Source organism: Coregonus clupeaformis, chromosome 5 (assembly GCF_020615455.1).
Source record: "Coregonus clupeaformis isolate EN_2021a chromosome 5, ASM2061545v1, whole genome shotgun sequence".
Classification (NCBI taxonomy): Eukaryota; Metazoa; Chordata; class Actinopteri; order Salmoniformes; family Salmonidae; genus Coregonus; species Coregonus clupeaformis.
Window position 1 is genome coordinate 18825393 of NC_059196.1, and position 15108 is coordinate 18840500.

Here is a 15108-nt window from a genome sequence, read left to right on the forward strand (position 1 = left end):
ATGCCATTACCAACTGCGTTACCGCTAAAACCAGCTTTTGGTTGGTCTTAAATATCCCTGTCAGCGCTACCTGAAATTAACACTTTAGATCATATTTTTAAGGACACACCTCAAATATTTCCACCCCACCCATCTGAGCGCAAGCGAGCTGATATAAGCAGGTAAATAGCCAAACCTGGCGTTCCTGCTGGAAAATGCCACTGCGTCAGTTTTTACATTACGAAATTGCAAAGTAACGTGCCTTTGACACTAGCGCCGCCTTAACCGCAGCCGAAAATAGAGCCCCTGGTTTCCAACAGTATCATTCAAATACTTAAGCTTTGCTTGACTGAGCTTGCACTTTTAATCAAATACTATGTTAACCCAGGCCTGATGAATAATACAGTGGCTCTCCCAAGACAGTGAGCTAGAGGTGGTGACTGGTAGGGGGAAACAAACATAACATCAGTCTAACGTTCAGCTGAAAATCTTTGACAGAGCAGACGCAACACTACTCTGCTTTGGGGACCTGGGGACTGTCCCACCTTTGGCAACCAAGATTGTTTGGGTTCTTTCCCCACTACATCTGGGCAACGTAACAGACAGACATCGATTGTGTAACCCAGCACCTTGTTTGACTGTATGTGTCTGGGTCTCCTGGCCTCTTAGCTAGCCGGCTGGCTGAGGGAGAGAGGGAAACCCTTTTGGCCCATCAGCAGGGTCTCAGGTTACACTCCGAGCAGCAGAGGAGAACCTAAACACCCTCTCACAGACAGGGCCTGCCCCTATGTAAAACTGTAGGTAAGGAAGGGAGAGGTACTGTTGTGTGGTGGGACTGGGTACTGTGACAACAAAACTAACCATTTCTGTTGTCTCTGTATAATTGATCAATAAAGATATATTGTTTTGTATGGGATTGGATTGTACTGTGACAACAAAATTAATTCTCTATTGTCTGTGTAATGGATCAATATAGAACATTGTATTTGTATGGGATTGTATAGATACTGCCTCAATGAAAATGATGTATGTGTCTGGAAGTTATGAATTCTGAATACTTTGAAATTGTTTTGTTTGTGATGCTGACCTGAACCAAATTAATCCCGGACACATATTAAGCCTAATCCTGGACCAACAAGCACTAGATTCTCCACTGAGCTTGCTTTTTAGTCCAAGGCTGGGCATAATCTATTCCTGGTAAACCGGCCCTAAACATCTATGACAGCTTTGGTTTAGTTTCTTAACCACACCTAGGAACTGACTGACTAGACATACCAACCTGGTCTCAGAGCATTTCGTAGTATTCTGTATGTAAATCCGAGACACTCCCTTTAGTATAATATGTTACGTTTCGTATGGTATATATTAATTTGTGAATGTCCATCACCCATTTCGTATGATATGTTACGAATTACAAATCGTATTATATGTTACGAATTTGCTAAACTTATATATTTCGAATTCTAGCTAGGCAGCTAGGTGGCTAACGTTAGCTAGCTGGCTAACATTAGCTAGGCTTGGGGTTAGGGGTTAGGGTTAAGGTTAGGGTTAAGTTTAGGAGTTAGGTTAAAGGGTTAAGGTTAGGATTAGTGTTACGGTTAGGGTTAGCTAAAAGGGTTAAGGTTAGGGTTAGGGGAAGGGTTTGCTAACATGCCAAGTAGTTGCAAAGTAGATCAAAAGTAGTAAGTAGTTGAAAAGTAGCTAATTAGCTAAAATTGTCCTCAACGTAAAGGAATTTGTTTCATTTAGATGGTCATTTTCACGTTTTCATAAATTCATAGAATGTTTGGGAACAATGTATAGTAAGCCATTTGTGAAAATTCTATAGCAATATAGAGTGGGAAAGCGGCCGTGCGTTTGGACAATTAATGGAAACTGTAGTAAATAAAACCTAATAAAAACATATGGTCTCCTCCAGGACTGGAGTCTACGCAGACCGGTGTGCCATAGCCAATCAAAGCTACAGTAGACCTTTATGCAAATAAGCCATTTGCCACATGGGCCTGCCATCATTCACCTTGAACTGGACTGTGTGTTTACAGGCAGTAGCAACAGCGCGACTTTAGATCATTAGAACACATTCGCCAAAAGCCTCAAAACACACATGAATGGATTTCTGCAAATATGTAAATATCACAGGAGTCCTCTTACATTTGGGAACTTTACAGTCCTATTGATTAAACAACCTTGAAAAGGTAGGCTCTCTCTCCCTCAGTTATGCACATCAACAACAACAAGATCAACAACTAATGGTAGAGATGAGCAAGAAATCTAAAGAGGCTATTCTGTGTTGAGCCTGACGCAACAGATGAGAACGTTTAGCTTAAAATGTTGATAAACTATTACATGCTGACTAAACCGGACATGCGCATGCGTCCGCATGTTGACTTTGTCCATCCACACCAGACGCGATCAGGACACGCATGTTGAAATATCAAAACAAACTGAACCAACTATATTCATTTGGGGACAGGTCGAAACGCATGAAACACTCATGGTCATTTAGCTAGCTTGCTGTTGCTAGCTAATTTGTCCTGGGATATAAACATTGGGTTGTTATTTTACCTGAAATGCACAAGGTCCTATTCTCCGATAATTAATCCACAGATAAAAGGATAAACCTAGTTAGTTTCTAGTAATCTCTCCTTCTTCAGTCTTCTTCTTCTGACTTTATATGGCGGTTGGCAACCAACTTTAAGGTGCATTACCACCACCAACTGGACTGGAGTGTGGACCTCAGTTAATCTTTCAATCACCCACGTGGGTATATGCTCCTAAAAACCAATGAGGAGATATGAGTAGCGGGACTAGCAGCGCATCAAGCGTCAAAAATACATTTACATTTTGAACCAAGTTCTATTTTAGCGCCTCGCTACACAGACACTCGTTGACGCGTGCGAGCAGTTTGGATGAAATGATTGAATAACATGTATGTGTACATTTATTTTGCAATGCTCGCGCACGTAACGCGAGCGGTGTGGTCAGCCTATTTCTTCACATTATAAGCGCAGCAATGCGCACACAGCAGTAGGCTATAAGCGTGAATGTTCCATTATCAGGAAAACACCATTCACATGTGTGAAATTTGTTTTGATTTAGAATGGACCATTATCATGCACCTGTCTCAAAAAGGGCAGCGGAAGAAAATACATGTCATCTATGCACTTAAATAGTGAATGGAGGACACTTTTCACGTGGTTCATTTTCATGCCAGCCAGGTAGGCTATACTCCTGTTGTAAAGAGAAGCAACGTACTTAATATTAAGAAAGTTGAGAAATAAATATAGTAGGCCTAGCCTATAGAAAGCTGATAGGATCCTCCTCTTTTTAATAGAGGCCATCAAAACTCTGTTTTCTCATGCAATTGCATAGCCTATAGAAATGTTGTGCAACATGAGCTCATTGGCTCTCATTAAGTGTTTGATTAGATTTTCGATTACATTTGCACTGATTTCAGAGTGATTAGAGGGACAATAGAGTGCGGAGTACCAGGCTGTTAGCAAGTTTGGTAGGCTACTAATGACCATCAGCAGCATCAGAGCTTGGAAAAGCCTAATTACCTGACTAAACGGTCACATTGAATTTAACTGCGATCATGACTCGTGACTGCAAGTGTGGCAGTAAAACGGTCACCGTAACAGCCCTAGGTATACACCGCCCAATGAAATGCTTACTTGCACGTTCCTTCTCGACAATGCAACAAAAATAATACATAATAAAAGATAAGAATACGATAAAAGATAAGAATATGGAGTAGAATAGAATAAACATTTTAGCATAAGTATAATACAGGAAGGCACAATTTATAGTCCAATATTTACACATGTTTTGGGGAAGGGGGGATTGGGGGGCAAGTGTTTAAACTGTGCAGTATTTAGCAATAATAATATGAGTCTGGTAGCAGTGTGTGTGTGTGTGTGTGTATGTGTGTGTGTGTGTTGAGCCAGCAGGATCCAAGGACCCGAGGCTGCAGAGGTGTTTAGGACCACCGGGCACCTGGCACACACACACACAAAAACACCAACAGCAATAACCATCCATGGCCCTGAGAGGCCCAGCTGGATCCAGTGGACTGAGGGTGATGAGATGGGAATGTTGGCAGAGCATGAGAGAGTCACAGCACAATGAACATCACTCATCACCATGTGTGGTCATATTCATCGTTACACATTTAACCAATGTTGATTTTGTGTGTGTGTGTGTGTGTGTGACATCCCATCTTTAAAACAAAACTGTTTGGATATAAGATTGAGGAGCTTTGTAAGGGAATTCTCATCCTATAACTGGTGCAAGATGTACGTCATGCTGATATCAATACATGGAGATGACACTATATCTATAGGTGTAGCATTAGAATTGTTAGGTAACCTTTTATGTGTATGGGGCATCTGTCCCATATACGTTTTCTCACACAAGTAGGCAGCCATTAACCTCAAACCAAACACACGCACACGCACGAATAAATAGCATCATGAATTGGCTATTGACAGATAACATGTGCCATGGCCCATGAAGCACAGGTATTTAATAGGTAGCCTAGATGAAAATCAGGCAGGTGTAGGATTTATTTGACTGAACCTAATTTTAATATTATTATAAAAGAAAGGTCAACTCAAAACACCCGTTTTATCAACCAATATGCTACTCCTTTTATATCCGGTGTCAAAGTAGGCTAGAACACAGGCTACATGTGTAATGATAATGCGTGTGGGCCTTCAGCCTTGCCCAAGGCAGAGAATTGAGAGAACTCACCCTTCCCCTTCCGAAACCCTACGGAGTTGTAAATTTGGCAGGTTGACGTTTATTTTCATGAATCTTGAACTGATTGAACTGAGTGATTTCCGCTAGATTGGCTATATTAATTAAAGAAAGAAAAAATCGCTTTTTGGTCTTAATTTCAAGGCTAGGGTTAGGCATGAAAGTTAGCAGTGTGGTTAAGGTTATGGTAACCGTTCGGGTTAGCTTTAAAATCAGATGTTATGACTTTGTGTCTGTGCCAGCTGACCGCTCTGCAGAGCTGCCTCCAGAACAAGATTCATGACGAAAAACGCTACCCTGCGTAAATTTGCTGCATCAGGGTTCTTTCTGTCAGCCATTCTCTGAAAACAAAAGCAACGAGGTAGCCTACAAGGGCGAGTCGTAGTAGGCTATGGATGCTCTACGCCCGCAGCAGCAGGAGACAGACACAGCTGTTCGTAGCCAAATAAACCACACCTTAGTTCACCGCTGCTATTTTCATGTAGGCTAAGCGGCAAGGCGCCTGTCCTGTGTACGAGCTCCAAGTACCGCAGTCTACTCACACAGAGGCGTGGGCCACGCACTGCCCCGCCGACACGCCACCAGACCCACTTATTCAATACACACAACACACCCACACAGTCTGTTATTAAATGACTAAAGAAGTTGCTTACCGGGTGCTTTGTCTGCTTTATCTACTTTAATGATCTCCATCTCCAGTTGTGATTAGGTTGATCAGAGAGGGAAGTTAGAGACGCTGCGTTTCTGGGAGATGTCAGAGCTGGTCTGGTCAGGATGTGGTTCTTCTACCCCCTGCTTTACCTGCCTCTGTAATCAACAAGCGAGACCCTTGAGAACAGCTGTTTATCAATTGCCGGACACTCCGTGAGTCAACTGATATTGGTTATAAGTGAAGGGTAGATTGTCTGACTCGGAGATTTGGGGGTGATTTCCGAACGCTGTGTCTGTATTTCCTCTGTCCACGCTCGTGCATTAAACCAGTGTCCGCGCGCTGCTTATCCGGAGCTGTCCTCGCGCTTTGGTGCTGAAGTCTCTGCTGCAGCTCCGGCTCCTATGAAATACAGAAGTGACGTCACGACAGACTCCCATGCGTGACATGTTAGAAAGTGGGGGAGTCACTTCCATTATAGAATCTGTGCATCCGACAACAAACACCTGTTATTGTGCACTACCTGCTATATATTTTCCTAGACATCAAATACTTTTTTCCCTCTTTTACATAATCAAGGTGAGAATAGCTTCGAGGCAGCGTTGACTATCACGAGGTAGGGTGCATCCGATTCCGCCCAATAACATTCTCCTCGTCATTGCCTACTCTTCTGAGATTTTTACATCGACTCATTTGTATTTAGAACACTCAGAAGTTTGGTTCTCACATAATCTAGCTGAGCTCAGAAGTCCCTTTGATCTAATTTGTATAGGCCTAAGATTTCTGCTGTTTTAGGAGGCTGAATATGTCTGGATACAGAAGAAACGTCCTGTTCTTTTCCAGATATAGTCTCAAGTGATGACTCAGTTGGGAGCAGGTGTAGGCTGGAGGAATTAAAACAATTTTGCAGGATTTTTATCAACTAGGTTTAGTGTGAGTTTCCATGGTAACACAGGTTGGTACCCAAGTACAGTGATGTTAATGTGATGGGCATACTTTTGGGTGACCTGTAGGCTGAAGGGCTGAAAGTTGCTATGGAGACTGTAAGTGATGACATACTGCATTTTAGTTGCCCCAAAAAAGATTGACATTGAAATATACTGAACAAAAATATAAACGCAACATTTAAAGTGTTAGCCTCATGTTTCATGAGCTGAAATAAAATATCCCAGAAATTGTCCATACACTCAAAAAGCTTATTTCTCTCAAATGTGGTGCACAAATTTGTTAACATCCCTGTAAGTGAGCATTTCTCCTTAGCCAAGATAATCCATCCACCTGACAGGTGTGGCATATAAAGAAGCTGATTAAACAGCATGATCATTACACAGGTGCACCTTGTGATGGGGACAACAAAAGGCCACTATAAAATGTGCAGTTTTGTCACACAACACAATACCACAGATGTCTCAAGTTTTGAGGGAGCACGCAATTGGCATATTGACTGCAGGAATGTCCACCAGAGCTGTTAATTTCTCTACCATAAGCCGCCTCCAACTTCGTTTTAGAGAATTTGGTAGTACGTCCAACCGGCCTCACAACTGCAGACCATGTGTAACCACGCCAGCCCAGAATCTCCACATTCGGCTTCTTCACCCATGGCTGTGCCCCTGTCCAGTCATGTGAAATCCATAGATTAGGGCCTAATGAATTTATTTCAATTGACTGATTTTCTTCAATGAACTGTAACTCAGTAAAATCTATGAAATTGTTGCATGTTGCGTTTATATTTTTGATCAGTATAGTTATGGCCCATAAACTATTTCAATTGTATTTTATTTGGGCCAAGTAGGGTTACATGTTATGTATTGCAGATAATATAGGCCTATATGGTACTGGTTTATGGTTCTCAATATTTCTAAGGGTCTGTCCTAAATGGCACTGTATTCCCTATGTAGTGCACTACTTTTTACCAAGGCCCATATGGCTCTTGACAAAAGTAGTGCACTATACACTTAGAATTAGGGGTGACTCGAGGAACCCTGGAGATTCTCAACGAACCCTGGAGTTCCTCAAGGAACCGTTGCAGTCAATGTGTTCATTTTCGCAGCATTGGTTAGTTGAGGGGTTCTTGGAGGAACCTTTAATGTTTCAATGTTGCAAAGGTTTCTGGAGGAACCTTTTTGCTGAGGCTTGCAGAGCACTTAGAATGTATTTAGTAGTTGGACCTCCTTGCCATGGAATATTGATTTGACATTTATTTGACCGAGACGCGTGCCGACAGAAAGACGCATCAATCTCAGATAAAGCATCTGAGCGAGCGAAACAGAGTCCCTCTGTCTCAGTATGTGTAGCCAATTTGCCTGATGCTGTCTGGCCAAAAAGAGCAGAAGACAAAGGGACGCTGTTTCGCTCGTTCCGATGCTTTCTCCAATGAGATAGTTTCAGCCACTTGCGAATTGAAGGAAAGTTGGCGGGTGCACAGTGCAAGGTTCGGATGCTGGTATTATTCTGGACGAACGTGCAAAGGTAATCTACTTTTTGAAGTTATTTGTTTGACAATTAGATGAAAACATAATGACTGGTTGTGTTCTTGCCATATTAAAAGGTAATACATTTTTACAGTTAAATTACATGTCTTTACTATAAAAAATATTTTAAAAATCATTCACACATACTGTACATAGGAGGTCCCGTGAATCAAATGCCTGTCCAACTGAATCACTCTGGCGCCGGCCCAGAAGAAGATGAAACTATGTCGTTTTCGGCCATGGCTTTATGGGATAGCTAGCGACTTATAAACAATTACCCATTCCTATATGAGTACTATTTAAATAGCAATGTTGAATAATGGCTGTCAAGCCAATTATATTATGACTGTAGCCTATACTCTTCAAAATGCTTGGTTGTTTGGATGACCCAACTGCTGAGTTGCAGGCATTGGGTCACTTAGTTGGATTATTTTCTTTAAAAAGAGCCAGGTTGGGTTGTTGATGCTGGGTTATTGATGCTGGGTTATTAAAGATATGACCATGTCAGATGAGAAGACTGAGGGCGTGGCTTAGTTAGAGCGTGGCTTTCAGATAGTTCTTCTTTGCCACCATTCACATAATTCCTGTTTATCTGTTCTGTTGTATTGTCATCACATATTAAGGTTGAACACTGACAGGTTTGTAGCTTCAATGAGGCTTACAGATGTGTATGAGTTCCTCAAGTGCCTATGCAAATCCCAATGTTGGATTATTTACCACTTTATTACTTTATAAAGAGATCATTGCATTCGGATGACTGTCATGGCTCTATATGTAATCAGCAATGTTAATATTACATTAGAATGCTGCTACAATATATTATAAAAAAGGTTCAACATTGAACCCCTCCCATCACAAACAGTATCAGCGTATAAGCTTCAATCTGTGACACCTTTGCGAAAATATATGCTTCATGTCACAGGGGTTCCTCGAATAACCTTTTCAGAGGGGTTCCTTGATGAACTTTTGTGACCTGGAAAGATTCCCCATGTGGCAATTTGTAGAAGGTTCTTCCAGGCTCCTTTACTTCTAAGAGTGTAGGGGAATAAGGTTAGGATTGGGGGAGGGGAAGCTGATCCTAGATCTGTACCAAGGGGAAACTTCACCCCAGAGCGTGTGCATGTAGAGAGGGTGGGGCTGGGAAGAGAGGGGCGCGGCCGCGCGGTAGGATCCTGGGCCGCAGGTGTCCTGACAGGTGCTGTGACAACAGGAAGCTAAAAATAACCTGGCAGAGGTAGAGAGGAGGCTGGTGGGGGCGTACACAAAAAGGAAATAGATTATCCCAACACATTTGAATGTTTTAGGCCAGAGCTGCCAGACTGTGAGGACATATTCCGAGAACACAGATATTATCAGTATAAATTCAGATTACGTATCATATTTGCCCCTAAAGAACTGTCAATTTCATCAACCCCTTCCTTTCAGAAGTACTTTTTATTAATCTACAAGAAAAGTTGAGGACCTATAAAGTAGGCTACAATAAAAAAACCTGAGACTCATTTTCAGTCACACTAAGCGATACATGAAGCGCTTAGTCATTATGTAGGTGGAGCCTAATTGGATTTCCGCAGGGACGTTACACATATTGGAATAAGAGTACACACGGTCTCTTCAGAAGGGTGCAACGTTTCCAAACGTTCAGATATAAATGCTTTTTGTAGAACAGATCTGATTTTCTGGCATGCATAATTAGGCATCATGTATTATATTCATTACATTTCTATCTGCAATGTTTCACCGCACTGAATACACCCCATTCCTATATGTCAGTCTCTCAGGACAATTTATTGGTCTGCACCCCACCAAATCATATCAGTCCCTGCGACCTGACTCATCCAACCATATTCACCATGCCATGCCCTCCCTGTTGTTACATCACATCTGGGGCCTGTTGGAATACCTCCTTCCTAGAGGTAATCAGTGATCTGACAAGATTGGGTTGGTGAAAGCAACAGGGTGGTAAAACTAGCTTTCACTTTTCCAATGATTTACAGATCAGGGATTGCCTACCGAAAGGGAGGATGCATTTGTAAGTGTATGCGAACAGTGCTCACTCCCTCCCTCTCGCGCTTTCTCTTACCTACCAACATTAGCCGTAAGAGCAGTCTGGGAGGAAAAGGTTGTCATTATTAGTGATCATATCTCCTCTCCTCAAGAGGAAAAAACCCAAGCAAGGGACCTCTGTTTCGTCCTTTGGCCAGGACACTGTGACGGGATGAATCTCAAAAGTCTTTCCCTGTGTCTTCACTCCTTGCCTCCTTCTCTCCTTCTCTCCTTGCCTCCAAGTGGGTATTGCAAAAGGTATTGGAGGAATAGTCTACTAAGCTATGTGGCTATATGGAGAGGCAGGACGTTGGAGACGGCGAGATGCTGAGGCTTCGGACCTGTCCTTGTCTGACTTACTGAATCCCCTGGCAGCTACCGTGATGCTTCCTCCCCTATGAGACCAACAATGCTGTCACCACTCCAGTCAACCCGAACTGCTTCAATCAACCCTTCAGCCATCACTCTACATTTTCCCTTATCTAAATCAACTTCTGTAATATTTTTTTCTCTTTGTTTCCTTATTTGGCGGTTTATGGGATTCCGCTTTTAGCTGTGAATGTGTACAATATCAAATAAATCTTACTATATGGATTGGAGGATAAGATCCAAGGTTCTGGATTATCTCTGACTTTCTCTCCTCCAATGCACTTTGAGAATGATGCGAGGAGAGAGGACGCGTGGAATCGAGGAAAGACAATTGTGAAAGAGCCAAGTACCCAAAAGGACAGCAGCTACCACAGCTTAAGCCGGGTGTCAACTGATAATGGCGCCGGAGGGGATGGCTGCCGTTTTACGTACTCCTAACCAATTGTGCTATTTTGTGTGTTTTTCCGCATTGTTTGTAATTTATTTTGTACATAATGTTTCTGCTACCGTCTCTTATGATCAAAAAGAGCTTCTGGATATCAGAACAGCGATTACTCACCTCAAACTGGACCAAGATTTTTTCTTTAATGAGTCTGACACGAAGGAATATACTGCTGCTCCCGGACCTGGCCCAAATCCCCATAATTTGCATGAAGAGGAGACAGAGATTCAGGGGCCGCAGATCTGGGTGCCTTGTGAGAATTTGTCGGCGAGCGGGTAACCTGCCTCTACCATCTGTGCAACTGGCCAACGTGCAATAACTGGAGAATAAACTGGATGAGCTCCGTTTGAGACTATCCTACCAATGGGACATTAAAACTGTAATATCTTATGTTTCACCGAGTCGTGGCGGAACGATAAAAAAACAAACATTTTTAGTAATTTAGCAGACGCTCTTATCCAGAGCGACTTACAGTTAGTGAGCGCATATGTTTTCATACTGGCCCCCCGTGGGAATCGAACCCACAACCCTGGCGTTGCAAACGCCATGCTCTACCAACTGAGCTACACGGGAACGATGACATGGATAATATACAGTTGGCTGGATTTTCCGTGGAAATATTAAGGAAGGTTTTGCTCGCCTGAGGTAGAGTACCTCATGATAAGCTGTAGACCACACTATCTACTAAGAGAGTTTGTGTCTATATTTTTCGTAGCTGTCTATTTACCACCACAAACCGATGCTGGCACTAAGACCACACTCAACGAACTGTATAAGGCCATAAGCAAACAAGAAAATACTCATCCAGAAGCGGCCGGAGACTTTAATGCAGGCAAACTTAAATCTGTTTTACCAAAGTTCTACCAGCATGTCATATGTGCAACCAGAGGGGAAAAAAACTCTAGACCACCTTTACTCCACTTCACACACAGAGACACGTACAAAGCTCTCCCTCACCCTCCATTTGGCAAATCTCACCATAATTCTATCCTCCTTATTCCTGTTTACAAGCAAGAATTAAAGCAGGAAGTACCAGTGACTCGCTGAAAACGGAAGTGGTCAGATGACGCGGATGCTAAGCTACAGGACTGTTTTGCTAGCACAGACTGGAATATGTTCCGGGATTCATCCGATGGCATTGAGGAGTATAACACCTCAGTCACCTGCTTCATCAATAAGTGCATCGAAGACATTGTCCCCACAGTGACCGTACGTACATATCCTAACCAGAAGCCATGGATTACAGGCAACATCCGCATCGAGCTAAAGGCTAGAGCTGACGCTTTCAAGGAGCGGGACACTAATCCGGACGCTTGTAAGAAATTCCGCTATGCCCTCAGACGAACCATCAAACAGGCAAAGTCTCAATACAGGACTAAGATTGAATCCTACTACACCGGCTCTGACGCTCATCGGATGTGGCAAGGCTTGCAAACTATTACGGACTACAATGGGGAAACTCAGCCGCAAGCTGCCCAGTGACGCGAGCCTACCAGACGGGCTAAATGCCTTTTATGCTCGCATCGAGGCAAGCAACACTGAAGCATGCATGAGAGCACCAGCTATTCTGGATGACTGTGTTATCACGCTCTCCGTAGCCGATGTGAGTAAGACCTTTAAACAGGTCAACATTCACAAGGCCGCGGGCCAGACAGATTACCAGGACGTGTACTCAGAGCATGCGCAGACCAACTGGCAAGTGTCTTCACTGACATATTCAACATCTTCCTGACCAAGTCTGTAATACCTACATGTTTCAAGCAGGCCACCATAGTCCCTGTGGCCAAAAAACGCCAAGGTAACCTGCCTAAATGACTACTGCCCCATAGCACTCACATCTGTAGCCATGAAGCGCTTTGAAAGGCTGGTCATGGCGCATATCAACACCATCATCCCAGAAACCCTAGACCCACTCCAATTCGCATACCGCCCCAACAGATCCACAGATGACACAATCTCAATTGCACTCCACACTGCCCTTTCCCACCTGGACAAAAGGAACACCTATGTGAGAATGCTGTTCATTGACTACAGCTCAGCGTTCAACACCATAGTGCCCACAAAGCTCATTACTAAGCTAAGGACCCTGGGACAAACAAATATCTTCCTCTGCAACTGGATCCTGGACATCCTGATGTGCCACCCCCAGGTGGTGAGGGTAGGCAACAACACATCTGCCACACTGATCCTCAACACGGGGGCCCCTCAGGGGGTGTGTGCTTAGTCCCCTCCTGTACTCCCTGTTCACCTACAAATGAGTGGCCAAGCACGACTCCAACACCATCATTAAGTTTGCTGACGACGGTGGTAGGCCTGATCACCGACAGCCTATAGGGAGGAGGTCAGAGACCTGGCAGTGTGGTGACAGGACAACAACCTCTCCCTCAACGTGAGCAAGAAAAAGGAGCTGATTGTGGACTACAGGAAAAGGAGGGCCGAACACGACCTATTCACATCGACAGGGCTGTAGTGGAGCGGTTCGAGAGCTTCAAGTTCCTTTCTGTCCACATCACCAACAAACTACCGTGGTCCAATCACACCAAGACAGTCGTAAAGAGGGCACGACAACGCCTATTCCCCCTCAGATCCTCAAACATTTCTACAGCTGCACCATCGAGAGCATCCTGACCGGTTGCTTCACCGCCTGGTATGGCAACTGCTTGTTATCCGACCGTAAGGCGCGACAGAGGGTAGTACGTACGGCCCAGTACATCACTGGGGCCAAGCTTCCTGCCATCCAGGACCTCTATACTAGGCGGTGTCAGAGGAAGGCCCCTAAAATGGTCAAAGACTCCATCCAGCCATCCAAGTCATAGACTGTTCTCTCTGCTACCGGTACCGGAGCGCCAAGTCTAGGTCCAAAAGGTTCCTTAACAGAATCTACCCCCAAGCCATAAGACTGCTGAACAATTAATGAATTGGCTACCCGGATTATTTGTATTGACCAAGCAGCTGCTACTCGCTGTTTATTATGTATGCATAGTCACTTTACCCCTAGCTACATGTACCTTTACCCCTACCTGTACACCCGCACATTGACTCGGTACCAGTAACTCCTGTAGATATTTTTTTGTCTTGCCAACACTAAACGATGTGACACAGACGGGGGTCACACACTACAAGATTCTTCACTTGGTCGCGAGGATTCTCGATACCACGCTGTCTCATGAAAATAATGATGTGAGTAGATTTAACGTAGCTACAATGAGCTGTGGCTCAAAGCAACCTCATAACCGTTTTCCGTCAGACATTCACGCTTGCCATACAGAGTTGGAAATATCTAGCCAACATTTTGAATTGAATAACATTGCTTGTGAACTTCAGAGTTGTAACGATTTGACGCTTTGGTTATAGGCAAGTACAAACGCATACTCGTAGCAGGCAAGTACAAACGCATACTAGTAGTAGTCATCGCTCCTGCTCGAGAGTCTACACATTCGGGGTGATGCAACGTCATCATCTCACTGGCTTCTTCTCTGGCGACCTCTCATTGGCTATTGCCGACCTCTCATTGGCGATTGCTAACCACCGTTCTCAAATCTTGTCATTGCACATCTCACTACAAGAGCATTGCAGATTTTGTGCGGATAACATCAAAACGTTTGAAAATATCGGGACGTCTGGGACTGCTCAAAGACGAAATCGGTAGCCTTCAGATTGCGTCTCTGAACCGCTCACATTAAATGAGCGTCGGTTCCCCCGTAGGCAACGACTTGGGGATTTTGTCTCCGATCTCAAAAACCTGTCTGGGACAGCTAAACCTATGTAATTACACTACATGACCAAAAGTATGTGGACACCTGCTCGTCGAACATCTCATTCCAAAATCATGGGCATTAATATGGAGTTGGTCCCCCCTTTGCTACTATAACAGCCTCCACTCTACTGGGAAGGCTTTCCACTAGATGTTGTAACATTGCTGCGGGGACTTGCTTCCATTCAGCCACAATAGCATTAGTGAGGTCGGGCACTGATGTTGGGCGATTACAAACTTTAGAATTGGCACTATGCATTCGGGCAGGTAGCCTACCACTTCGCGGCTGAGCCATTGTTGCTCCGAGACGTTTCCACTTCACAATAACAGCACTTACAGTTGACCGGGGCAACTCTAGCAGGACAGAAATTTTACAAACTGCCTTGTTGGAAAGGTGGCATCCTATGACAGTGCGAAGTTGAAAGTCACTGAGCTCTTCAGTAAGGCCATTCTACTGCCAATGTTTGTCTATGGAGATTGCATGGCTGTGTGCTCGATTTTATACACGTCAGCAACGGGTGTGGCTGAAATAGTAGAATCCACTAATTTGAAGGGGTGTCCACATAGTTTTGTATATACAGTGAGGGAAAAAAGTATTTGATCCCCTGCTGATTTTGTACGTTTGCCCACTGACAAAGAAATG

At 43.8% G+C, this 15108-nt stretch overlaps 1 protein-coding gene across 1 annotated transcript in view; it reads right to left on the reverse strand.

Annotated features, from left to right (window-relative positions):
* The window catches only part of LOC121562048 (fibroblast growth factor 12-like), a 141154-nt gene extending 135377 nt beyond the window's left edge, over positions 1–5777 (reverse strand). The window contains exon 1 of the mRNA XM_041874451.1: positions 5391–5777. Within this exon, the coding sequence (XP_041730385.1) occupies positions 5391–5430 (40 nt within the window). The 5' untranslated portion in view covers positions 5431–5777. The remainder of the gene's footprint in view (positions 1–5390) is intronic.
* Positions 5778–15108: the final 9331 nt, after the last annotated feature.